At 42.8% G+C, this 26,285-nt stretch overlaps 1 protein-coding gene across 1 annotated transcript in view; it reads left to right on the plus strand.

Annotated features, from left to right (window-relative positions):
* The window catches only part of ANKMY1 (ankyrin repeat and MYND domain containing 1), a 50,492-nt gene that overhangs the window by 19,214 nt on the left and 4,993 nt on the right, over window positions 1-26,285 (plus strand). Inside the window, exons 7-16 of the mRNA XM_066621502.1 lie at window positions 1,034-1,205; window positions 5,291-5,443; window positions 6,860-7,006; window positions 15,054-15,161; window positions 16,549-16,680; window positions 17,023-17,136; window positions 17,976-18,141; window positions 21,569-21,632; window positions 22,787-22,789; window positions 23,185-23,333. Of these exons, the coding sequence (XP_066477599.1) occupies window positions 1,034-1,205; window positions 5,291-5,443; window positions 6,860-7,006; window positions 15,054-15,161; window positions 16,549-16,680; window positions 17,023-17,136; window positions 17,976-18,141; window positions 21,569-21,632; window positions 22,787-22,789; window positions 23,185-23,333 (1,208 nt within the window). The remainder of the gene's footprint in view (window positions 1-1,033; window positions 1,206-5,290; window positions 5,444-6,859; window positions 7,007-15,053; window positions 15,162-16,548; window positions 16,681-17,022; window positions 17,137-17,975; window positions 18,142-21,568; window positions 21,633-22,786; window positions 22,790-23,184; window positions 23,334-26,285) is intronic.

Raw genomic sequence — 26,285 nt, forward strand, 5'->3', positions numbered from 1 at the left:
TGTTCTACGAACACTTGTAGAACCCTTCGCTTCCAGATGGAATCCTTCATGGTGTGGTCAACATATCAGGTATTTGAGTATACCTTCTGAGCTTCCACCAGGAGCAGCTTCAGGTTGGCCAAGCTGTTAATTATTATTTCTTTCTTGGAAGCTGAGTCTCCATTCCTGTGGTATCGCTTGTGAATCTGTCACTCACAGTCACAGGTCACAACAGCGACTCCTCCTAGCTCTGTCCTCATGATAGCTTGTCAGCTTTTTTCTGGTCTTCCAGTCTCCCATCCAATTTTCAGCCAATAACACTTCTGCTTAGCATTATTCTAACAGCTTTCAGCTCAACCACCAGACCATGCCTCCTCTCCCTTACTATACATGAAGCTAGGATTGTGTTCGAAAGGCTCTGGAGGTGGCCATGAAAGAAGGGTAGGCCAGGGTTGCACAGTGGAGATTCTGCAATATTACACTTATGGAATGGTGACCAGCAACCAGCATGGGCAGGGACTGACAGCATCACTAGTTTGCTTTGGGCTGTTTTCTAGGCGATTTGTATCATTGCTCCTGTCTGATCTTCCTCTTCTGAAGCATGCTTACCAGTTAAGAGGTGGTTGCAAACCAGTACAGATATAGGGCGCAATCCTAACCAACTTTCCAGCACTGTGCCAATGTGGTGTGCTCTGCATCCTGCAGTGGGGAGGTAGTCAAGAGGGCCTCCTCCAGCTAAGGGCATGTTATCTTACCTTGGGGGTTGCATTGCGGCTAAGTCAGTCTGGAAAGTTGGTTAGGATTGCGCCCTAAGTCTCCAAGCATTGCATTACTATCTAATGCAAAATATAAGCTACATCTTCTTAATGTAAGTTGTGAAAGCTGGTCTTTGTATTAAAGACAAAAGATTCTAGCATGTATGGTTGAGAAATAATCCACTGGCAGGATTAGAACTTGCGTACTAATTTATTGAATCCCCATGGGTCTGGAATTAGAAACGTTGGCCTTTTTAAAGTTTAAACAATTAACACCCTCCTTCATCTGTTGATTTTAGACATAAAAAGAGACTGGCTACGATCAGGCTGCTCCTAAAGAGAGGAGCAGATCCCAACATGTGCCTTGTCCCTATGTATGTCCTTTTCTTTGCTATTAAAGCTGCGGATCCGAAAGCAGTGAGACTCCTTTTAGAAGCTGGAGCAAGGACTAACATACGACTTCCAGCCAGAGTAAGGATAACGTATTTGTGTGTGATCATTATCAACAGATAGCTGTCGAATTCTCCTTTAAAAAAAAAAAATCAAGCCTATGACATGAATCCTATTGAATGGGTTTTAATGTCTCCTATAGACTCCACAATGTGTAATACACCAACCCAAATTTAGCCCGTATATGGTACACTGCCAGATGCTTGATGACTATTTTTCCTGTCCAAACTAGGAAAAAGAAGACAGGGAGGGTTATCAATTTCCTGGTAAACTGTGTTGGATTAATGGGTCACAAGTTGTATAGGTCTGTTCTGGTGAAATACTGACTCAGCTTTGAGATTTTAGAGGAGCTGTTTTAATGAAATTGTTGGATTCACTTACTTTTTCCAAAAATACATTTGTGAAAACTGAATTCTTGATAACAGCATGTCTAGTTTTTCAAAAGACAGTAGAACATTTCAAGTATATTTCATTTCTTTAGGTTTATACTCAAAGCCCTTAGATTATACTTGGTATATGTTTGGTTCCCAAACTTTGTGGTTAGTAATGCAATGCTTCTTGTGGTACTGGAGTGCTTTTGGGGAGGCCCCAGAGGCCTCTTCTGGGTTGTATGGAGCTGCCAACCTACTCAGTTGGCCTCTCTGGGTCTTAGAATGGCCCACAGAAGTGACTGGAAGTGACTTCTGGTCAAACTGGAAGTTGCATCAGCAAACTGAAGTTGCTTCCAACAGGTCCTACCTGTTGGCTTCCTAAAGGCTTCCTGGCAGGCTGCTGTGGGCAAGAGGACCCTGGACCAAAAGGGACCTTGGTCTGATTCATTTGGGCTATTCTTGTGCTTACATCTCCAGACCTTCATATTAGGACTTTCCAGAGATTCCAGATGAATTTACTTAGTGTTCATAGGGGGAATAAGTAGAAACTAAGGGCCCAATCCTATCCAACTTTCCAGCACTGGTGCAGCCCCAAGGTAAGGAAACAAATGTTCCCATACCTTGAGGAGGCCTCTGTGACTACCCCTATAGCGCAGATGCAGTGCATGCCCTATTGGCATGGCTGCACAGCACAGGAAAACTGCTTAGGATTGGGCCTTAAGTAATCTCAGCCAAGATTTTACGTTTTGTGCTAGGTCAAGTTTTACGTATCCTTCATTAATCTTGGACTACAGCGGATGCTATTATGTATATATGATGTGAAACTCTTTTTGTAAAAAACAGCAGAGCGTATTCCCAAATAAAGGGTCAGACAGTTGCTGCTTTAACATCACCTATAAGGGCAAAAATATATTTTTAAAAATAATTCTTATCTTGCTTGGACTGATTTTAAACCATTCTGTGTAAGTGTTTAATCAGTCCATGTGGAAGGTGACTATATTTCGTAATGCAGTTAATAGAAGTATGTAACTTCTCAAAATGCATGCCTCCTAGCCAGTGCTTTTTGTAAAAAAAAAAAAAGTGCAGGAACTCACAACTTGTTAACATTTTATTTATTTTTAAACCATTTTTATGGGAGAAATAGGTAATAAGCTACAACTAGACAACACGTGATTAACACATACAGAGAGGATAACAAAAAGGCATTCAACACTATTGAATACAGATATTAAAAATAAAATATTGAAATGAATGGGTTCCTACCTGAAATTGGCTCATGACCCACCTAGTGGGTCCCGACCCTTAGTTCGATACCTCAGTCTTGAAAGACTATGGTATCGCGCTCTGAATGGTGGTTCTGGCACAGCGTCTAGTGGGTCCCGACCCACAGTTTGAGAAACACTGTTTTAATGTAAAATGCACTAAAATACACTGTGCCTACAGTTATCAAGTTAACCACTCTTTGCCATTGGCAAACAATAGTTCAGGACGATCTTTAATCTATAAAAAAGACTTGGAAAACTGAGGGTCAGAAAAACATTTTATCAAAATTTATGGTGGTTTTTTTATGAATTTGGGTTGCTGATTCCAAGAATGGCCATAGCATAGGCTTCCTCATGAGGAAGCTCCTTGAACCATTCACTGAGACTATGCCATATTTCCAAAACTAGAAATGATAGGGGAAAACTTATGCCATTTTTGGAATCAGCACTAGGATTCGCGTCACCCGGTGCCGGAGGCCTGTGCAGTAGGCGTGGTGATGTACCATCACCCTACCCCCACTGGTTTATTGGCTATACCTTTTGTTAGAACACAGATACTTCAATGTGGTTTGTTTCATTGCATTCTGCATGAAATTACACATAGATTGATATAAAACATGATAGTATTGTTCCTCCAAATTCTGATTTTAGTGATTTTGAAAACTTGTAGAGTCACACCCCCCCCCCCCGTGTCAACTTACTAACAACTTATGGCAGCAGTTCTCAAACTTTTAGCACCATGTTTTGCCAGATTCCAAGGCTGAGCTCTGCCTGGAGAATTATGCCCACTTTAAGCAAATTAGCTCCCCTTCTTTCCCCCAACAAATGACCCTGGTTCTGCCCTGCAGTCCTGCTGGACCCCACCTCCAGGTAGCTCGCCTGTTCAACCTGCAGAGGTTCTCTCTCCTGCCAGCAGCCTCCTGCCACTGCAGCAGACCCTTGGTCCTCAGCAGGTCTTAGGCACAGCAGCCACACACCAAACTCCAGTGTCTCCAGCACTCTGTTCCAGCAGTCTCCAAAGTCCATTCACCAATCAGTCCATTAGCCATCAATTCCTTAGTCCATTAATCCAGTCTCCCCTGTCTCAAGCTTTCCTCCTTCTGCTACCCACAAACCTTTCCTGCCTCAGGTGCTCCTTATATCCCTGAGGGCCCTATTGCCTTCAAGTGGCTGCAGCTGTACAGCACATTCCCTGGAAGCCCAGGCCTTACCCTTAAAGGGGCCACTGCTGACACCACAGCCTACCTCCTTTCCAGATCTACCGAGATTCCAGTACACACCGGGACCCACTTTTTAGAATGACAATCTGTCCAGGACCCACTGGAAGTGATGTCATGGCCAGAAGTGACATCATCAAGCAAATTAAAAGAAATAATTATAAATAATTAAATTAAAAGAAATAATTAAATAAGGGGGAGCCAGTCCTGTTCCACCAAGTGAATCTACTCTGAAGTAAGTCCTATTGTGGTCAATGGGGCTTACTCTCAGGAAAGTGTGCGTAGGATTGCAGCCTGTGAGCTCAATCCTATGCATGTCTACTCTGAAGTAAGTCCCATAGTGGTCAATGGAGCTTACTCTGTAGCCTGCCTGCAATAACCCCCCCCCCCCAAAAAAAAAAGAATCAGTGGGATTTCCAGTCCTCCCCAGTGCCCAGTTTAAAGTTCTTCTATTTCAGGCATATCAAGAAAAAGACCCTCCTGGCTTTATAAGTACAAAATAGAAAACTTTCCCCTTACCACCTGAAGCCTCTTTTTTGTCCTTATTAGTGGGGGGGGGGGGGGAGAGGCTGCCTTCTGGAGTATCTCCAGCTCCATGGGATCGGGACCATTCTGGTGTCCTCACATTCCCCTTTGCCTGGCCTGACCAACAGCCAAGGCGCGTCTGCCTACTCACGAGTAAACGTGACGTGAGGCTGCTTGCTTTCCATAGGGCTCAATAGACTGCAGGTGGGAGGGAGGCAGGGACCTCCTTCTCCCTTTTGTGTTTTTGGGGGCTGCATTTATTGGATTAGGGCCATTCTGACGTCCTTGGAGTCCTCTCTGACGGACTATGGCAAGTACGCCTACTCGTGAGTAAATGCATGCTACACGCTACTTTCACTTCCCATAGGGCTCCATTCATTTTTTCCTGCAGGGAACTGCATAAAAAAAGGTGCAGGAACGCCGTTCCGTTGCATTCTATTACAAAAAAAGCCCTGCTCCTAGCACATTTCTGTGAACATTTACTTAAAAGTAGGTCCCATTTTGTTCAGAGGGGCTTATGTCAAGGCAAGTGTATATAGGATTGCAGCCTAATTATTATTCTGTGTAGAACTTAGGTGTCTCTGAAAAGGTCTTGGTCTTTGCTGAAAGGGTATATTTTCTTCCTTTTAAAGTCAGAATGTTTTGGTGTCATTTTGTGATATACAAGAATCATGCAGTATGAAATGTTTATGTAATTTGGATAATGGGTATGTGTGGTATTTATTTTTCAGCTTGGTGGAGTAGCTCCTCTTCATATTGCTGCTGCTCTTTCTGCCCAAGAGGGAATTGAAATAACAGAATTACTGCTTAATTCACCTACAGACCCTGACGTAAGGGCAGAAGATGAAGATGACATATATAGGCTAGACAGGACTAGTGAGAAGGTATGTCGGACATGAACATGGTAATTGATACAGGATCAGAACTGAGGAAGGATTTAGCTGGTATTCTCTAAAGTAGTGAAAAATAATTGCATTATAACATAATTGTACTACTTAATCTGGCACGCCGCTTCTAGAAAAATACAGGAGGCCCCTGTATCTGTGGATCCTGTATCTGTATCACCTATCTGTGGATGTGGAAGAGCCCCCTGTGCCCCACACCTACCCTCCAAGGGTGAGGGGAGCCCAATAAGGCATTAAAAATGTCACTTCTGGTTTTGACAAAAAACCAGAAGTCTCATTTTGTTCCTTTTTAAACAGTCATTTTGAGGCCTGCAGAGGCTGTGGGCGGACGTGTGCAGCCTCTCTGGGGCTCAGAATATCCTCTGGAAGTGAGGGGAGCATAGTTCCCGTCCCCTCGGAGGGTGGGGGTGGGACATCTCTGGTATCAGTTGTTTCACATAGCTGCGAGGTCGGCACGCCTGTAGCTTAAAATGTTTTCACAACAGTGGGTGCACTTAAGCTGACACCAAAATGTGGTTTGGTACTACATGAACAGGTCTGGAGGAGCTGTGGACTTCTGCATTCACTCCTCCCCTTGCATACCATAGTTCCTCACTTTATTTTCTAGTTCTCAGCAAATGATAGTTTGTCACTGTCTGAATGTTGCAAGGCATGACTTATGCATGCCTCAGTTTGCCCTTAAACTGGGGTCCCAAAACAAAATTAAATTGTAGTCTGGAGTCTCCATTTAAAAGAAAATGTGATTTGCCACATTCAGACCCAATTCCAACTGTGGTTTGCGGACAATGAGGAAGTAAGGGTAGGAATTTCATCATGCAAGAGGAGCAAGGACCATGTGAAATTTTAGTTTCTCCCAACTTTGTTCACATAATGATGAACATGATGTGTTAGTTTGCTTAAAATCAGCCATTGTATATTTAAGAAATTGGTGAAGTTATATATGTGGTTTTTCTCTGACTATGTGTCTCTACTTTCTCCTCCTAAATGGTTTTGCTGAGCTTGGGTGGGCAGTCAGTAGCTCTCACCACCACCACCTTTACTTAAAAAGATTCCAGGTAGCATGTTCTTGGTCCAAGATCCTGGGGAGCTTCTATTAGAGTAGGCAGCATTGGGTTAGGTGAACCAATAGGTGAACTGCTTTAGGAGCTTCATGTGCTCATCTGCACTGCACAGTACAATTGTGAAATGCAGGTAACCTGAACAATAGTGAGCATTTTGTATGGAGCCTTCAGAATAGTTATTCAGTAAATTGCTGAGGGAAACGGTAAAATTCTCATAATAGGAAAGAAATACTGTTACGTAATAGTTTAGGAACTAGTGCCTGCTTCTCTGTTAGGGAAGAGTGATAATTTGGCTTACTATATATGCGATAATCATTTCCATTTCTGCCTATAGACTGAGCTTACTGAAGCACCATCTATAATTAAACTTTATAATGAACTTGGACCACCCAAAACATACTACACTGAATGTACCATTGTTCCAGAGGAAGGTGGTAGGACACCTCTTCATATGGCCTGTGAAAGGGAGGATAATCATGCTGTGAGTGATAGTTCTGAGAATCCTTCATTTTGCAACTTGAAACTGTCAGTCTCTCTAGCACTTGTAATCCGTACTCTTCATAGTCTTCAAACTTTGCATGTTATCTTTGTAAGGAATTAATGTTTTAAAAGGAGGAATTGCATATCGATATTCTATGAATCTAATCCTTCCCCCTTAATAACATAGAAGGTTTGGTGGTTTGAGGAAATTCAATTATCTGGAAACAGATATTCATAGTGCTATATTATATCTGATACTCAGTGTACATAGGTAGAAATCTGGACTCAGTGTTGAGCTAGTAGCAGCCTTCTCTTTCCCCTGCATGGCCAAGATGTCTATGCAGATGACTGAATTCTTCACCTAAGAGTGAGCACTGGACTTCCAGGCTACATAAATATTCTGGTTTTATTATAGCAGAATCCTATACATCAGTGATTTTCAACCTTTTTTCATCTCACAGCACACTGGTGCTAACTTTGTCAAGGCATACTAACAATTTTTTGGCAATTGACAAGGCACAGTCATTGACAGCAGGGGCTCACATCCCTCAGTGACCCTACTAACAAATGACCCTCCCCCAAACTCTCATGGCACACCTGAAGACCATCCGTGGAACGCCAGTGTGCCATGGCACAGTGGTTGAAAATGGCTGCTATAAATGTTTACTCAGAGTAAGAATCATTAAGTTTAACCTGCAGCCTGCCTATGTAAACCGCCTTGAATAAAGTCAGAGGAGTAATCTGATGACCAGAAAGGCAGTATATAAATACCCAGTTGTTGTTGTTGTTATAGAATTGCAGCCTTAGGTCCCAATCCTATCCAACTTTCCAGCTCCAGTGTAGCCTCAATGCAGCCCCGTGGTAAGGGAACACATGTTCCCATACCCTAAGAAAGCCCCTTGACCACAGAATGCTGCGCACACTCCACTGGCACAACTGCACCAGCACTGGAAAATTGGATAAGTTTGGGCTCTTAGACCTCTAAAGTGTTTTAATGTAAGTAAAGTTACAGCAAGGCTATAATCTTGTTCACACCTGGGATTAAGTCCTATTGAGTTAAATAGGATTTATTTCTGACTAGACATGCTTAGGAGTGTGCTATAAGGCTGCTATCCTAAGTGTGCATATCTGAGAGCAACATCCCAATCATATTCCCTAACATTGGCGATGATGCAGCTGTGCCAGTGGGGTATGTGATACATCCAGTGGTAGGATAGTGATCAGGAGGCCTGGGAGAGATGAATATTTGTCTCTTTATTCTTTGTAGGCCTCCTAGTGCTCTATAGGTCTCCTTGGATCTATGCCAGCTATATACCTAGCAAATGTCTAATGAGCAAAAAGGGAAGGGATGTGTTCTAAAAGAAGGTATAGGATCCTGGCACACAATGGTGCTGCTGGGATCCTTCCCCTCCCCTCCCCTTCCCCTCTCCCTCCCCTCCAGAGACCCCTCTGCTCCATCCCCTTCCCAATCCCTCTGTCAAATTACTGACAGTGGTGGAGCCTCTGGTAGCTGCTATGTGTGCTGTGCCTCTGCCCATTTGTGGCAGTGGCCCAGAAGCATGTGATGGTGGCCTGGCTTTTTTGCAGCCACAAAGGGTGTTGTGGTGCTGGAACACGAATTCCTGGAGTCCAAGGCTCAGATAGGACTGGAGCTGTGAGTTTCATTGAACACAATGTCATGTATGTCTGAGCAAACATCATAGGATTACAAGCACTAGGGTTCACATCAACTACCAAATATTTAAACAGTCTGCATAGATTTAATGTATGGAGGTGATCTACTTTATAGGAGATGTGAGTTGCAGTTGCCCCCTTTTGCTATGGGAAAGTGCTTTGACAGTAACCTTGATGAACAACACATCTCCTCTCCTCTCCCCAACCCTCCAAAGCTGAATAGTCCCCTGCTCTAACACTGGTGTGTGATTGCTTACGTAGCCCTTTAAAAATATGGGAAACCTGTCTCTTAGTGCTTATTATTTTTGTGATTATTGTGCTATTGGTACTGAAACAGAGCTAGAGTAAGTCCCACATTAAGGCAAAAATCTGGAGTGATGTTAAACTTTGGCCATTAGAGGATTGTATTATTTCATTAAATTCAAAGTTGGCATCCCTTCCCAGACTGGAAAGGTCTGAAAGCAGTCAAGCAAAAATTCAACATTAGCAACAAGAAAACAACATTATTTCATGATGTGGGAGAGTGTGAGCCAGACCCAAGCACAACAAAAACAAGAGATGGTGCGCTAGCTGTGCTGGGTCCTATGCATGGTTACTGAGAACTACGTCTGCTTTTGTTTAGTTCCTGGTAAGTGTGCATAGGACTGTAATGTAAGAAACTTTAACCAGCCAAGCATAAACAGAATGTAATTTAAAGCTAAAGCTAATCTGGCAGCATATTCACGTGAGACTGTGTATTGTTCAGAGTAGTCATACAAGTGTCTTCCTGTGTAATATGATGCGGGAAGTATTATTTGCTCTGATTGCATATTAACAGCAAGTGTGAACAGTGTGGTCCAGTACAATTGAACAAGCCATAGTTTCTTGGACTGGGAATGAGAGCTGAAGGAGTCCTGATCCTGTGCACTCTCTTTACCCTGTATCAGCTTGGGAGCAGAGCTGTGATGGGGGTTTCCTGGGGAATCCTACAGCTCCTTGTGCTGTTCAAGTGGCATTTAAAACTGTCCAAGCTAGCTGGCTGTCCAAGCTCCTTGTGCTGTCCAAGCTGGCTGGGTGGGGAGTATTAGCCCTTTCCCTGTGGCTGTTTTCCCAATTCAAATCTCTGCTGCTATATGAGCCATAGACTAAAATATACAGGCACCATATTTTCAATTGTTTTCCCTTCCAGGTCAAATAGTAGCTTGATGGGAGGGACTATTCAGTTTGAGGGAGAACTTTGCTTGCTCCAGTCCCAATGCAATATGGAGGTCCCCAGGTGCTATTAACTTTGTTAACATGCTGTGAGATACTCTAGTCATGAGGTGCCCACACTGTGTATAGTTGTACCCTCCCCACGTATTATAAGACTACATTGATCATCAGCCATGTTTTATAAATTGGGACTAACTAGCCAGATAGTTCTTGAGTTGCAAGACAGTTCTTGAGTTACGGGTTACAAGCCATGATGTGTATGTGCAACCTCCTGATTTTAGAAATGGGCTATGTCAGATGCAAGGGATGATACCAGAATGAGATCTCTTGTTACCTGGTGTGCTCCCTGGGGCATTTGGTGGGCCGCTGTGAGATACAGGAAGCTGGACTAGATGGGCCTATGGCCTGATCCAGTGGGGCTGTTCTTATGTTCTTATGAGTTGTGTCCTTTATGGTTTGAAACTTATTGAAATGCCCCCAAAAGTGGGTTTTGATAGGCTGCTGTAGTGGAATTCTCATTCAACATTAGAAGTCAAATATTCTCTTGAAGATGAAGAAAATCTCTCAACTCTAGCGGTACATAGCCTTCTATAGTAGGACAGAAACATTAGATGCCTTTTGATAGATCTGTTTCTGTTAGATTTTCATGAATAAGAGTAGTGGGAGCTTCTCCCCTTCACTCTCCATCTTTTTTCCAACTTTCTTACATGCCTTGTATGTATTATTTTTATTCAGTTTTGAGAAGCTGAATCAGATGGTAATGATAAGGGACAGTTACACCCCGAAATTATGGATGATTACACAGAAACAAGTCCTGATGAATTCACTGGGACTTATTTCTTTTTAAACAGGCATGGAACTTGAGCCAAAGATATGGCTCTGGAAGCTATGGCCCTGGAAGAAGGGGGAGAGGATTGCTGGTAGATGTAGTAATTATTTGGTCATTACATTGTTTAAAATGGTTAAAAAGGGAAATCTTAAATGAAGTTAATCACCATATTGAAAGCATTTTGGGCTTTCTCATTAAACATTTTTTTTAATTTGCTAATAGCATTTGATAATGGGTCTTGTATAAATTAGAAAAGCTGGAAAGAGACCTGCGTAATAGGCCATAATGTGTTGTGTCCCATATACCATCTCATTTCAAGAGCAGATTATTTCAATGACAGAAATTCGTTGCTTTGTGGGTTTTTTATTGCTTCTTTCTGTTACATAAATAAAAATTCAATAACCCAGCTGCACTTCTCTTATCATCTCATACATAATTAAGAGTCTGTAATTGTGGTAGGACTTTATTTACAGGAATTTTGTCCATTATTTTTAATGTCCTTTTACAACCGTTTAATTTAAAAGTTACAGACTTACCAGCCTTTCCTTACTCCCCCAAGCGGATGCAGCCATATCAATGGGGTGTGCACTGCATCCTGCAGGGGGTATTGGGTCCTGGAGGCCTGCTCAAGGTAAGAGATCATTTGTTCCCTTGTCCCAGGGCAAGCCTTCACTACCCTGATGGGTCTATACGGACCTGTGCCAGCTACTTTGCTGGGCCTGGGAAGGTGGATGAAGGCTGGGAGGGGGAATAGGATATGGGCAGTGCAAGTGCTGTCACTGATACCTCCCCCTTGTTGGCCTTGATACCCCCATCTTTTCCCCATTCCAGCATTTCCCCTCCCTATTCTACCTACCTCTGCTGCCATTGGATGTACCTGTTGAGTATGGTGGCAGTCCTTCTGCACTACCACAATTTGCAGCAATGCTCTTAAAATGGATGCTGGAGGTTTGTTGTGTGTGCCGCCAGAAACCATTTTACCACAGTGGAACTGTCTTGTGCCTTTCTTGTGCAGCATTTTTGAAAGTAATTTGTGTAGCAGACTTGCTGTCTGTTTCATATTGATTAACCAGATGTAAAAATACTCTTCATTACTATAGAAAGTTCTCATGAAAGTATATAAGAACATAAGAGCCCCACTGGATCAGACCAAAGCCCATTCAGTTCAGCTTCCTATATCTCGCAGTGCCCCAACAGATGCTTCAGGGAGCACACTAGACAACAAGAGACCTGCATCCTGGTGCCCTCCCTTGCATCTGGCATTCTGAGGTAGCCTACTTTTAAAATCAGGAGTTTACACATACCCATCAGGTTTGTAACCTTGTGATGGGCTCGTCCTTCAGAAATTTGTCCAATCCCCTTTTAAATGCATCTAGTCCGGATGCCATCATCACATCCTGTGGCAAGGGGTTTCACACACTACTTACATGCTGGGTAAATAAGTATTTTCTGCTTTCTGTCTTAACTCTCCCAACGCTTAATTTTAGTGGATGTCCCCTGGTTCTGGTGTTGTGTGAGAGGGAAAAGAATAACCTTCTATCCACTCTATCCCCTGCATAATTTTGTATTGTCTCAATTATGTCTCCCCCCCCAGGCGCCTTTTTTCTAGACTGAAGAGCCCAAAATGCTTTAGCCTTTCTTCATAAGGGAGGTGCTACAGCCCAGTTTTGGTCGCTCTCTTCTGCACCTTTTCCATTTCCACGATATCCTTTTTGAAGTTATTAGTATTGGCCAAGATCCAAAGAAGCTATCTTGATTGATTTATAACCCAAATGTTCCTCAGAATGGCTTATTATTATTCTTTGTGGTCAGGCAGGTGAGGAGATCCTTGCAGTTGTCCTCCTCTGGATCCTGCCAGGCTGGTCTCCTTGCTGTAATATTGTTCATAGGAGACAGAGGTGGTAGCCACTCAGTAGCCTTTAGTCCTCCGACTGGTCGCAGAGGTCAGAGTATGTTTCCCTTCAATTATGTAGTTCAAGGTCAACTTGTTCTAGAGGTCCTGGGGGTTTGGTCTTACCCAGTGGAATTTTTGATTGACTGACCTTTATAAGATGCTGCAAACTGCTTTTAAAAGCCCTCTCGGTTTCAAAAGTTGTTTCCTATGCATTGTGGAGGGCAGCTGTTCAAAGAATTAAAGCCCAAAAGTCCCTCTGGCATATGGAACTAGTTGTGTAAAGATATGCAGCTGCTTGATAGAGTCAAACCATTGGTTCACCTAGCCTTGTACGATATATTCTCCTTGGACTGGCAGCAGTTCTCCAGGGTCTCATCTTTATTACCTGCTTCTGATGATTTTAACTGGTGGCGCCAGGAACTGAGCTTGATACCATGGGCATGCAAAGCATACACACTACCACCAAATTATTCCCCCTCCGTTCTTGGTCCTTTGGTTCCAAAGCATTTTCTTGTTTATTATCCTGACAAACAAATGCTGTCCATTTGAATATCTATGTGAGTATCTGGTGCTCTGAACAAGAGGAAGAGTCAGGGGTTGCACCTGCTGTACTTGGCTACGGTGGTGCCTGTTCTGCAACTTCTGGGATTGCTTCTCCCCAGGTGGGCAGCTTGCAGTAAGACAGCAGAGGTGCTGCCTGTTTCCCTCTCCAAAAGGGGTGCCAAAACCTGGTTGCCTGGATCCCTTGCTCCTCCCCTGGGCGTTAGAAGAGCACATCTAGGGGGCCCAATCCTGCCAACTGGGGAGGGGGGTACCATGGCTGGGGGTTAAGCGTTCTGTTTCTCCCCTCTCCTGCTGCCACACTGCCTCCAACTCTGTGTTCCCTGGCCAGCTGGAGTCTGGACTCCCAGGGAAATCGCATCCAGAGGAACCCACTCCCAGGGAAACCCCCCCAGCCAGTCAGCCAGCCAGCGATGCCTTTGGGAGCCTGTTCCTCCTCCTCAGGCCCCCCCCACCTCCACCTCCTCCTCCAGCGGTGGTGGCCCTCACCCCCCCGCCCACCTGTGAGACTTCCCAGGCTGGCTGCAGTCCTGATTTGACTCCTGAAAAACCAGGCTGTGAGGGCTCACCTCAAGTCACAGGGTCAAGGAACGGAGGCAACAAGCTGGAGGCAGCGGCGGCAGGGTGCCTCTCCTCTGCATGCAGTTGAGCCAGGAGGCCGCACAAAGGCGCGCACCTTACAAGGCGCCTGCACTTCACTTTTTTGCTTGTCTGGGCACTCACAGACAAAGAGGGAAGGGAGGTGGAGGGGGGGAGGCAGGAGATGGAGAAAGGCTATGTTCTGATTGGCTCTGAGCTGCTCTGATTGGCTGCTGGCGCTGCAGAGGCTTTTTTTCTTCCTGGAAGGGCATTTTTTTTCTTTTTTCATCCGAGAGGTCGTGGACCACCTGGGAGGGCGCTGTGGACCACCAGTGGTCCGCAGACCATGGGTTGGGAACCCTAGTCTTAAAGGTTCTAGGATGGCCATGGGGAAACATGCCCACTAGAATTGTGCTTCTAGCAACCAGGGCCAGACTGCACCAGATGCTTGTCTCCTTGGGGTGGTGTTTCTATCCCAGATACTTTTCCCAAAGGAGACTGATGGAGATACTGAGGGGACAAAGATGCAAGATCCCCCCCCCCGCCATGTTTCTGGTGCTGTTTCCAAGTAGCAGCATGGCTGTTAATGTACATGGCATGTTACAGATTAACATTTAAAAAGGCAGATTTGTCCTCTGCAGAGTTGCAGTCTTGATTTCTGCAGGAGGAGGAAAGGGGAGGGTACAGTAAAAAAGAGAAGAATGCACATGAATACAGCAGCACATATTTATAATTTCAGTTTCTATAAAGTGGTGATGATTAACTCATTAAACAAGTTTTTCTTTTTATAATACAAGATAACTGGAGCATGGACTGCAACTTCTTTTCAGTACTTTCCCTAGGTAGCCTGTCTCCTTGATCAGGATCCCTGTGCATGCTTCTCTGTGCACAGGCTTCCCCATTCACTTAGCAAAGAGAGCAAGACTGTGCAGCCAACGGAATGTATGTGCATGTGGGGGGCTTGCTGAGTGAGCAAGCTCCTACAGCAGGGTGCATGTGGGTGAAAACTATGTGTGTGTGCGTTAATAATTGTTCTGGTAGGAGAATCTAGGAATGTATGTAAATTACATAAGTTTAATTCTACAACTTCAGTGGTGGTGTTGTATCAATTCTAGCTCTGTCACATATTCTGAACAAATTCATCTTGTTAAATCATGAAAGGGTAATTCAGCTTTAGCTTCCGAATAAGAAATGTGTGTGTGTGTGTGTGTGCTTTTTTTATATTAAATATGTAATTTATAACAAATGTCTGATTCTGTTATTTTTTTGCTAAGTTAAGAAATCTGAGTCCTCTGATGGTATTTTATTCTTCCCTTTCAGAATGCAAGCAGTATTGTTCATCTTCTTTTAGATCACAGTGCAAACCCAAATGTCCTGTGGAGTGGCCATTCCCCTCTTTCACTGGCCATAGCCAGTGGAAATGATCTGGTGAGCATTATTCTCCCACCCCCCCCCCAACCCACAGGTTACCTCTGCATGATGTTTGTGGATTTTCCCCTTTTCCCTGCAGCATTCTGCACCACATGCCATCTTGTTCTTGAGGGTCTCCTAACACTTTTCAGGAGGCAGTGGAGGCTGCAGCAGGGAGGAGGTGCAGGAAAGTCCTCTCCTGTGAGTTTCCTTCTTTTTACACTTTTTTGAATATGACACAGGGCAGTCACTTTTATCTAGAGAGAGAAAAATTGCCAATATGTCTTCACAATAGCGTTAGAAGGCTGTTGCTGCTTTAGATGGAGCAAAGGAAAGGCTACAGTCCCTTTCCATGCCCATTGTGTTTCACTCTGGATAGAGTGGTGGAGGGAGGTAAAGCCAGGTTGCTTGTGGGAAGAGGTTTCCTTTTCCCTTCAGCCAAGCTGTTCCTCTTGATGCACTGACAACCGGGGTTGTGCTGAGAGAAGAGGGCACCATCTTTTTCTTAGCAAGATCTAGTTTGGGCTTGTTGATTAGATGAAGCGGACAAGCTCCTGTGAAAGGATAGACTTGGCACAGCAAATGCTGAGGAATGCTTCCTTTGTAACCTGATGCTGCCACAGCAAAAGGCTTCCCTACAATCTACTTTTGCTGTGCCAGAGGCAGCAGCATCAAAGCTTAGGTTTGCTGCCACTTTTACTGGAGCAATAGTAGGATGATAGTGGTGGGGGTCTTAGCACTTGATATTTGTGGAAGCATCACATTTTGCTGCCATGGCAAGAAAAGTGTGTGTGTGTTGAACTGAACCCATTCCCTCTATTGAATTAGCCTCACTGGTAGTTGGCAACCTTCAGTCTCGAAAGACTGTGATATCGCGCTCTGAATGGTGGTTCTGGAACAGCATCTAGTGTGGCTGAAAAGGCCGATTTGGGAGTGACAATCCCTTCCACACTGGGAGCAAGTGTAGTCTGTCAACTGGTGTGTCTCCCTGGCTATGGGCCTTCCTTCTTTGTCTCAGTCTGTTGGCCAAGTGTTCCTTCAAACTGGAAGAGACCATGCTGCACAGCCTGCCTCCAAGCAGGCTGCTCAGAGGCCAGGGTTTCCCACCTGTTGAGGTCCATTCCTAAGACTTTCAGATCCCTCTTGCAGATGTCCTTGTATTGCAGCTGTGGTCTACCCATAGGGCGCTTTCCCTGCAGGAATTCTCCATAGAGGAGATCCTTTGGGATCCGGCCATCATCCATTCTCACGACATGACCGAGCCAACACAGGTGGCTCTGTTTCAGCAGTGCATACATGCTAGGGATTCTATTCTAACTCAAACTTTAGATGTTACTATGTTGTAAGCATGTTATATTAAATAGATGTTCTTAAGAAAGATTCCTTTTCTACTGCAATTACACAGGCTGTGGCTGAACTTCTGGCAGGCGGAGCTGACCCAAATCTCCGATTAAGCCAAGGTATTGGAAGCGCCCTGTGCGCAGTTGTTAGCCCTGCATATGAACATAACTGGACATTCGCAAAAAAGATTGCTTTGGTAAGGAAAGTGTTATACATTCTCATATGTTTTCCCAAATGGGGTGCTGATTTAGTTATGTGGCTCTTTTAAGGTTATAAAAATATAAATGCCATTAGAGCTCTGCACTCTTGTCCTAAAGAAAAACTGACTCATAGTTTTGACCAGCCACTGGCTATCTCCCAGGTATCCCGAGTTCCAGAACTGTAAAAAAAAAAAAAACCCTTCTGTGTTTGGAGCACAATCCTGAACTTGGCCTCCATGCTAAGAACCTGTACTAATTCAAGCGATTTGTAGGAGTTCTGAGAGTGGCCTCTTGAAACTCTTAATGTTCTGAATTTTCTATTCTGAATATCTCCTCAGATAAATACTCTAATAGCAAGAGGTGCAGACATGTTGATGCCAATTACTCTTGGAGATGAGACAAAAATGGCAGTAGGAACTGTGCTGGACTATGCATATTTCAAATACTATCAGGTATTCTCTAACACATAGAACTTCAAAATCACACTGGAAATGTTTGAACCTTGTGTCTATGAGTGACAAATTAATCGGTGCTAGATGTGACAGATTTTCTTGATTGGTTCAGCACCTTTTTTGATTTCCCTTAGTAATTTTTCTCCAGTGGAGCCTGGGAGCCTGCCCTATGTGGCTACTTGGATCCGTACCTGCTAAATAGCAGATTCTTTATTCTGTAAAACTGGCAGGTCCAGGCAGAAGCCTCTTCTGCCAATCCTGCCCTGCCCAGAAATGCCCCCTCCCCACCTCCTGCCACCCCTCTTCCACTTGGCACATTTCTGACCTCAACCATCTGTGAGGATGCAGTGTTTGTAGGGTGGTGCAGGCCTCCCCTTGGGGTGCTGCAAATGTGCTTTGTGGCACTTTTGCAGCACCCTTGGCTAGTGCAGCAGCAACTGTACCATCAGAGCAGCAACTTAGGATTTTACTTTCAGAGCACAGTCTAACCCCTCTCCTGAATATTCATACACAGCTGGGCACAAATGGGGGTGTGGTGGGGCAGAGGGGCTACATGCTTGTAGAACCACTTACACAAGGGAGTGTATTGAACACAGTTAGTAAAAATGTGTGATGATCTAGGCAAGCAATTAATAGGCACCTGAAAGGTAGATAAATGGATTCTATTTTGTCACAAACAGAATGATGATTTTGTGAGCATTTACAGAGTGTTTTTATCTTTACAAATTACATATTGGTTTTTCCTGTACAACTTCCAGGCTCACTCTCTGATAATAGTTGAAGGAAAGGTGATATGGAGCTGTTTCCTTCGTGACATTATATTTTATTGCATGTTGCAGGATAAGAGACTACTACGTACCCCATTCCATTCTCTGTCACCACCAGATCGGGAAATTGTCATTAACCGCAGAAAATTGTTAGAATACCTCAGTGAACAACTCCGTGAATGTGTCATTGGGAAAGAAAAACAGTGGAATAGAGAGGAACTTCGAAAAATTAAATTTGGTGAGTCCAATTTAAATATTTTGAATCTTTAAATAATGTTTTGGAATACAGGTATAACCTAATCCTCAGATTTTTCACCTGTGGTTTTATCTCAGTGCGATGAGAAGGGCACTTTAAATTAAACAAAAAACGTCCCTTAACTCAGCCTTGCTTACCATTGTAATGCAGGCAGCAGAAAGGCAATTAATCAATCAGACTCTCTCTAGGACAGACTTTTTAGCATTGGAACCCACCTAAAAAACTCAAGCCTCAGTGGCTTTAAAGGTTATTTGGCCATAGTACTCCCCCCAGGTAGCAGATTGTTTAACCTTGATGCACATACAGGTCCAGCCTATTTATACACTGATTTTTATACACGGATTTGACTCAACAGGAATGGTCCCTGCAAATGAGAAGGAATGTGCTGATCCCTGGAGAAGGGGAAAAATGCACCCCTTCAAAATCAGTTTTAAAAACTGAACAGTCCTTTAACAATAGCCTACTTAATGAGAGAGAGAGAGAGAAGGCAGGTGGCTGATAATCCATCAATCCTTCTCTCTCCAGGCAACCCCCCCTTCCCCCCCCCCAGCATGTGAAAGAAGGATACTTTGCATTGGTGAAGAGAGGGCTTGGAGTGAAGCCTTTCTAAGCACTTTGAAAGAGACTGATTGTTGGATTGTCCTCTTAATAACTCTTACCTTACATCATAAAGGTTAGCAAGGCTGAGCAAAGAAACTTTGTTTTTTAAATTGATTTACTATAGTGTTTTTTTTTTTTTTTGCCATCCATGTGAGTGCTTGGAAGGGAACCCATGCGAATAATGAGGCTCAACCTGTAGTCTAATCGAATTAGTCTAGTGTGTCAGTTTGTGACCCACCAAAAATTGGGTCAGAACCCACAGATCCACAGTTTGGGAACCACTGCTCTAGGGGTTTAGAACAGCTTAGTCTCAGTTCACTCTGGGGCAAGTGACCCCTTCCCCCTGGAGCTTGGGAAAGAATGCAAAGCGGAAGTGATTATTACCACTGCTTTGCATTCTTTTGCATACTTCAGGCAGAAGGAAGGGGTCTCTTGCCTTGGACTGAACTGAATCTAAGCTGTTAATTTATTGCCTGCTGCTGCTCTCTCAAAGTACAATGGTAAGCAATGGTATTTTAAAACCTCTGAGTAAAGGGAGGTTGTTTTTTAAAATTGATTTCATTGAACACGATTTTCAGCATCTGCTGGGGTTCTGGGGACGGAACCCCCATGAATGCCGAGACACAACCTATATTGCGTGGAAATGGCACAAATCTAAATTCAGAGAAAAGTCTACGTCTTACATGTCAGCCAGGGCAGTTTAAAAATGAACCCATTCTGGTTCAAGACAAACTTTCACACAGGTAAATGCAACACTAAATTTGTAAGTTACAATGAATACTTTCTAGAAAAGTGGATACCGTTTTCTTGATAGATAATGTGCAAGACCAGGTTGAAATCAATTTTTATTCTGTGAAGTCGTGAACCTGGTACAGATATACTCCTTTGTTTAAAACCTCATATATCTCTGGTAAAAAGCACTGTAAAATCCTGACTGGCAGCCCAATCTTAATTCCCTCCCCCAACCTGATTGTTGGTGTTGTGAAACTGACAAGCTGATAGCTGACAAGGAAACTGAATGGAACCCTATGGAAAGTGAAACTGGGCCATATGTGTGGATGTACTCATGAGCAGGCGAATGTGCCTCAGTCCACTTTGAAGGGTAGACCGAGAGGAATGCAACACCATCAGAATGGTCCCAAATTGATGAATGCAGGCCCCCAAAAACAATTGAGAAGGAAGTTCCTCTCAGTCCAAGCTGACTAGGAAAATATATTGAGCTCAGTGAAAAACAAATCTGTGTCACGCATATGCAAATGTGTCTTGGCTTCTATCCAAGGCCAGGCAAAAGGGAACATAAGGCCACCAGAATGCTCCTGGTCTGATGAACAGGAACTCAACAAATGGTCCAGAAGGCCCCCCCCCATTGTAAAAAGGATAAAAACACAGGCTTGAGCAGCTGGTAAAGGTGAAACTGTTTTTTGTGTGTTTTTTTAAAGTCTCCGAAAGTTATGTGGGTCCCGAGAGCATGCCCTTTTAGAAAGTGGATCCTGGGGCTAAAACATTTGGGAACCACTGTTCATATGACTGTCAGTATGATCTGAAAAATACAATATTTTGTTTTTTCTTGCATTGCAGCCCTATTAAATGAAAGCACCAAAAGTTCTATAATAATGGTGTGAATTTATTTCTTTGACAACCTTAGGGGGAGAACTTGCAATATGATAATCTCATATCATGTTTTAGTTTCTGTTATTGAGGAGAGTGGATAAGGCATGGTTAAGGCACCACTCTCAGCCTGTTTTAGTACATTTGGTTTTCTGTTGTATTATTTTCACTAAAACATTTGATAAATCTGCCTAAGGTTCTGACAAAAGCTAGGAAATGTTTAGTAAAACAGTAAGGACTCCATACTAAATCAGATTATGTTAGTGCTATCTGAAATACCTTCAGTGGTCCTTGGGTGTATAAACTCTGGCTTTCAACCATTTATGATGGAATATGACCTAGGTAATGCACTGGTATCTGGAGATGTTAATGTCTGTCAGTCAAAGAATTTATATTTTATTCTAATCCAAAAAATAGTTATTCTTGGATTGATATGATCCTGTTAACATTAGATACATTGAAAGAAGACACTAAAACTGAGAATTTAGGATGCCTTCAGATCATTCATAAGTAACTTATCAGTGAACAATTACTACTGGAAAAAATAGTCCCAGGGGAGGCTGAAAAATCTCATGTTATTTTAGATGGCATCTGGTGTAAAATACCAGGTGATTATGTTCCAGTCCTGCTCAGGTTCTTAGCAATTGTGCTAGAATAGCTTTTGCTAGTGCCAGGGTTCATGGTAACATTTTCTGTTGTCTCTAATAAGAATATTTGGTTACAGTGAACAGTACTGGGAGGGCATTATGGAGGCAGAGGGTGGGCAGATAGGATCCTGGGAAGGGCAAGGTCAATAGTGGGGTCCCCAATCTCATACTTTATTTATTTATTTATTTATTTATTTATTTATTTGGTTCATGGTAAGGAAAAGGTTGGACTACTGGTCTAGATTGTATACTTAAATTTGCTGTACATTACACAGATTATTTGAATGACCCTATTACTGTGGATGAAGAGATCACTCAATTTAAAGATTAGTAAATCAACTGGATTATATGGTCTCACCCCTAAATGTTATAATAAATTTAAAGATAACTTGGATAAACCTTTTGTGAAGCTACTTAGGAACTGTTATTGAGAATGTGATTCCTAAATCATGGTGTGAAGCCTTCATAGCGAAATGAGGGTAAGATCTTCTGAGAGCATGACTCAATGAATAATCATTAATTTTCCATTTTCGCACATTTTTGTTCTGGTTCAGCGGCAGGAAAAAAGAAAACTATGGATAAGGGTGGAGGAGTATCACCAGAAGCAGACACAGCAAAGTAAGACCAGTGAATGACTTGCAGTGTAACTAAATTCATATTACTCTAAGAGCTTACACAGTCTAAAGCTAACTGTAGGGTGGGCTGAATCACAGTGGTGTTGTCACTATCTTGATGGACTCACTTTTATCAAAGTTTAATGACTCGAGGAGCTAAAGTATGCATTTCCTGCCATTTTGACCACACCTGACTTAAAAAAAAAAAAGAACCTGTTGCTTGATCTCTTGCATAATAGTACAGGTGAGACTCTGGGATCCCCTAATTTGACTTACCACTAATACCAAGATCTACCTCTAAATGTAACAAGGAAAAAAGCACCAAAATCTAATTTCCTGCCTACGTGCTGTTAAATAATTATAACACCTCCATCTAGTGGCTGAATGTGGTGTAGCGTCTATACTAGTGCATTCTGGAGTGACAAAAGGGAAGCAAGAAACCTGGAAGTGGGTCTTTAAAGCTATTTTTCCACTGACTTCGTATCTACTAATTTTTTTTCCCCTTAGGGCTTCTGGAATGAAACCCAGGGGATAGTGTGACATATATTACAGTTTTATATTTAAGATGTATATTTAAGATTTGTAATACATTGGACTACTTTAGGGCCTTGTATATATGGTGGACAGATAGTTTGATTAGCAGGCCCTTGTGACAATGCCCCAAATTATTATTCAAGGTTGGTCAGGTGAAAATAGCACCTAGGCTTTGTGATGATTGTCTATTGATAACTCTTGGGCTAAAAATACAGGTGCTGCTTTGGTATTCCATTTCAGGACACCCCCAGCAGATACCACATGACTGGAGCAGAGTTCCAGTTGCATCCAGAGGGCATTCTGAGGGCTGGGGAGGCCATGTGCGGCCTCCCCGGCCCTCAGAATGACTTCTAAAGCTTCGGGGGGGGGTGCTTTAGAACATCACTTCTGTTTTTCAGCCTTTCACTTTTCCTGAGACCTTAGAAGTCATTTTTAGGGCTGGGAAGAGGCCACGCACAGCCTCCCCGGCCCTCAAAATGCCCTCCAGATGTGACCGGGTTCTGCTCCAGTCACATTCAAAGGGCTGCAGGTCATGCCTGGGCCAGGCTCAGTATGGATTGGGGGACTGACATTGAGTCAAATCCATGGATGAAAAATCTGCAGATGATCAGATGCGACCTGTAGGCTGTTCTTTAAAATTTAAGGAAAGTTTAATAAGTTTACTGTGGGATTTTTATCTGCGCCCAAGAGTGAAGTGCTGAATGTAACTTTAGTCCATGGCCTGCATCTCTTTCTCTAATACTTTCATCACCCACTACTCAGAAGTCTTTCAAATATTATGTACACTGATATTAGAAAACAAAAAATAAACCTAGTAAGCACTTACTTTCTTTAATGAGAGACACCATGCCATCAACTCAATGTTTGATCATTTGTGTGTGTGACCACATTTTTATTTCCTATATGGATCCATCTATTTCCCATTCTTTTAATATTCCATTGACTGCTTGCTATGTCTTTTCCAACAAATAGCCTATATACATTTATATAATACTGAATTTTACAATATTCCTCCTTTGCAGACAATTCTTTAAATATTGCTACCAGTGTGGGCGATCTGTTGGTGTGAACCTATCACCTTGCACACGTTGTTTTGAGATATACACTTGCAGCAAGTCTTGTAAAGTGAAGTGTTGGAAAGACCGTCATAAGAGAGAGTGTCTACAAGCAGGTAGGTTTGTTTGTTTGGGGGGCACCAAGCAAGGGATGTAGTTACTGCATATTGCAAAAATAAAGGTTAGCTGAATGGCCTTTAAGTAATGGCCTATAAGAATAATCAAATATAAGTGACATCCTCAGTGAGAAATATGAATCAAGGAGCAATAGACTTGTAGCCCTCATTCCCAGACATCCTGGCTACACATGAATTTTAGAACAGAAGCAAAAACAAAGCAAATACTCACTTTCACTCTAAGTCTTCATGTGTTTTCTGTAGTTTACTGACTCGAAAATGTCCTGTGTCTCTTTTGAAAGTCTTGTACAATTTGTGAACATTTGTCAATTTTGTGAAAAAAAACAACTATGTAGGCTGTTCAAGAAAGAAAATGTTCAGCACTTCACTGGAGGATATGTCCGACACATCTGTAGTACACCATGTTATCCTGATGTATTTCCTGAGCTTTGTGGGATTTCCAGCATTCACTTTGCTGCAAAATATACTGCACAAAATTTCACTCTGGAGCCCTTTTCTAGTTCCATCATAATTTTTAAAGTGGTTCTAGAAATGAATAATGATCTACATGAAAAATGAACTGCAAAGTTGCAGAAAGTGCAAACCATTTTTTATCTACAAAAATCTACAAGCTATTCATTCTTGTGAGGAACTACTTTGTGTTCAGGAAGAGGAATGAAATGTTGCCTGGAACAGTTAACAAACAGCACAAAGCTGCCTTGTACTGAGTCAGACTATTGGCCTATCTTAGTCAATATTGTCAGCACTAACTGGCAGTGGTTCTCTAGGGTTTCAGCCCCACATGGAGATTCCTGGGATTGAATTTGAGAATGTCTGCATTTGAAGAGGTGTTCTACTGCTGAGCTATGGCTCCACTTACAAGTTTTTAACTGGTGGAGCACACATATTCCTCAGTAGGCTAGAGTACTGTAGAGAGCATAGTCTGGTTCTACTACCATAGTAAGAAATTATCCAGGAAATCAAGGTAGTCAAATGTGTAATACAATTTTTTTTTGGAAAGAAGTTATAAGCTGTATTAACTTCATACTACAACAAATGTCTTAGTTGATAAAGTGCTTAATTCAAAGGAACTTATCTGCCTATTTCATGGAAGTTAATTGCAAGATAGTGGAAACAAACTCTTTGTGCCTTATACTAAAACATTGGAAGTATAAGTGCTCCCTATTATTATTCAATTGATTGAGTGAGGATCTATCAATATTTGGACATATAGACAGCAACTATGTTTGGATATATTTCTGGACATTTGGAAGCCTTTTACAGACATGTATGGACTCTTCGCTCACAACAGGAGAGGAAACAACGCTTTCCACATGCGCTGCCTCCGACGCATTCTCGGCATCACCTGGCAGGACAAAGTTCCAAACAACACAGTCCTGGAACGTGCTGGAATCCCTAGCATGTATGCACTGCTGAAACAGAGATGCCTGTGTTGGCTCAGTCATGTCGTGAGAATGGATGATGGCCGGATCCCAAAGGATCTCCTCTATGGAGAACTCGTGCAAGGAAAGCGCCCTACAGGTAGACCACAGCTGCGATACAAGGACATCTGCAAGAGGGATCTGAAGGCCTTGGGAGTGGACCTCAACAAGTGGGAAACCCTGGCCTCTGAGCCGCCCGCTTGGAGGCAGGCTGTGCAGCATGGCCTTTCCCAGTTTGAAGAGACACTTGGCCAACAGTCTGAGGCAAAGAGGCAAAGAAGGAAGGCCCATAGCCAGGGAGACAGACCAGGGACAGACTGCACTTGCTCCCAGTGTGGAAGGGATTGTCACTCCCGAATTGGCTTTTTCAGCCATACTAGACGCTGTTCCAGAACCACCATTCAGAGCGCGATACCATAGTCTTTCGAGACTGAAGGTTGCCAACATGGATAGATTGCTTATTACTATTTATTTTTATATTAATATTTGTACAGTTTTATGTATTTCATTTATATATACTTGTTTCCCCTTTTCCTGCTTTTTTTTTTATTAAGTAAAAGAAGGGGGGAAAATAGCCAAATGCTTCAGATTTGCCAAAAGTGTTAAGGACTACAGCCTTACAGCACAATTTTATGCTTATATACAGTTGTGTGTCACTTAACAATCGTCTGCCTAAAGATGGACCACATATGTGATCAACGCACAACAAAGAGGCTCATTTTCTGCCCAATGTTGTATATATGCAACAGGAACCAAACGTGTACACCTCTGGGCCGGGCAAAAATGGGTTAATTAATGAGGCAATCAAGTCTCCAGTAACCTGCACAGTAAGTGCTTGTTTACACAAGGAAGAATCAGGTCTCCCATAGTCTACAGTAGAGTGTCAGTTTACACAGTGAAGACTAAATGTTTGCATAATGACCAAAGAGGATCCAAGAATGTTTCCATCCAGGTCCTTAAGTGATGCACACCTGTACTCAAAAATCCTATTGAGTTCAATGAGACTTACTCCTAGGTAAGTTTGTATAGGAATGCAGCCCTGCTAATTTGAACTACTAGTTCTTTGTGTATTCCTGTTCTAATGAGCAAAGCTAAGGCACAGTTCTGTCAGCATTCCAAAAGAGTGAACTTGGGGTAAAATATGTACAGGAGATTTTGCAACGCCTGATATCAGACTGCATACAAGTTGTGCATAAATTTGTCAAGTTGTGCCACTTACGTTTTTCTCATTTCCTGACATTATTATTATGAAATCTAGTGTCTAAATGGTAATTTTTTTAACATGTTAATTTAGTTTGAAACTCAGATAGAAGCCTGTGCAAACTCTTGGTCAATCTCCAGTTTTTCTGTTGCTTAGCAAAATATCTCGAATTCAGCCCCAAACCCCATCATCTTTATGTGGCTGAAATAAATTACTGCAGAAGTACTTGAGTTGAACTAAGGGACCAATCCAATCCAACTTTCCAAGGGTGATGCAGCTGCAGTGCTGCCCTGAGGTAAGGGAACATTC

The sequence above is a fragment of the Tiliqua scincoides genome, chromosome 3, assembly GCF_035046505.1.
Source record: "Tiliqua scincoides isolate rTilSci1 chromosome 3, rTilSci1.hap2, whole genome shotgun sequence".
Taxonomy (NCBI): domain Eukaryota; kingdom Metazoa; phylum Chordata; class Lepidosauria; order Squamata; family Scincidae; genus Tiliqua; species Tiliqua scincoides.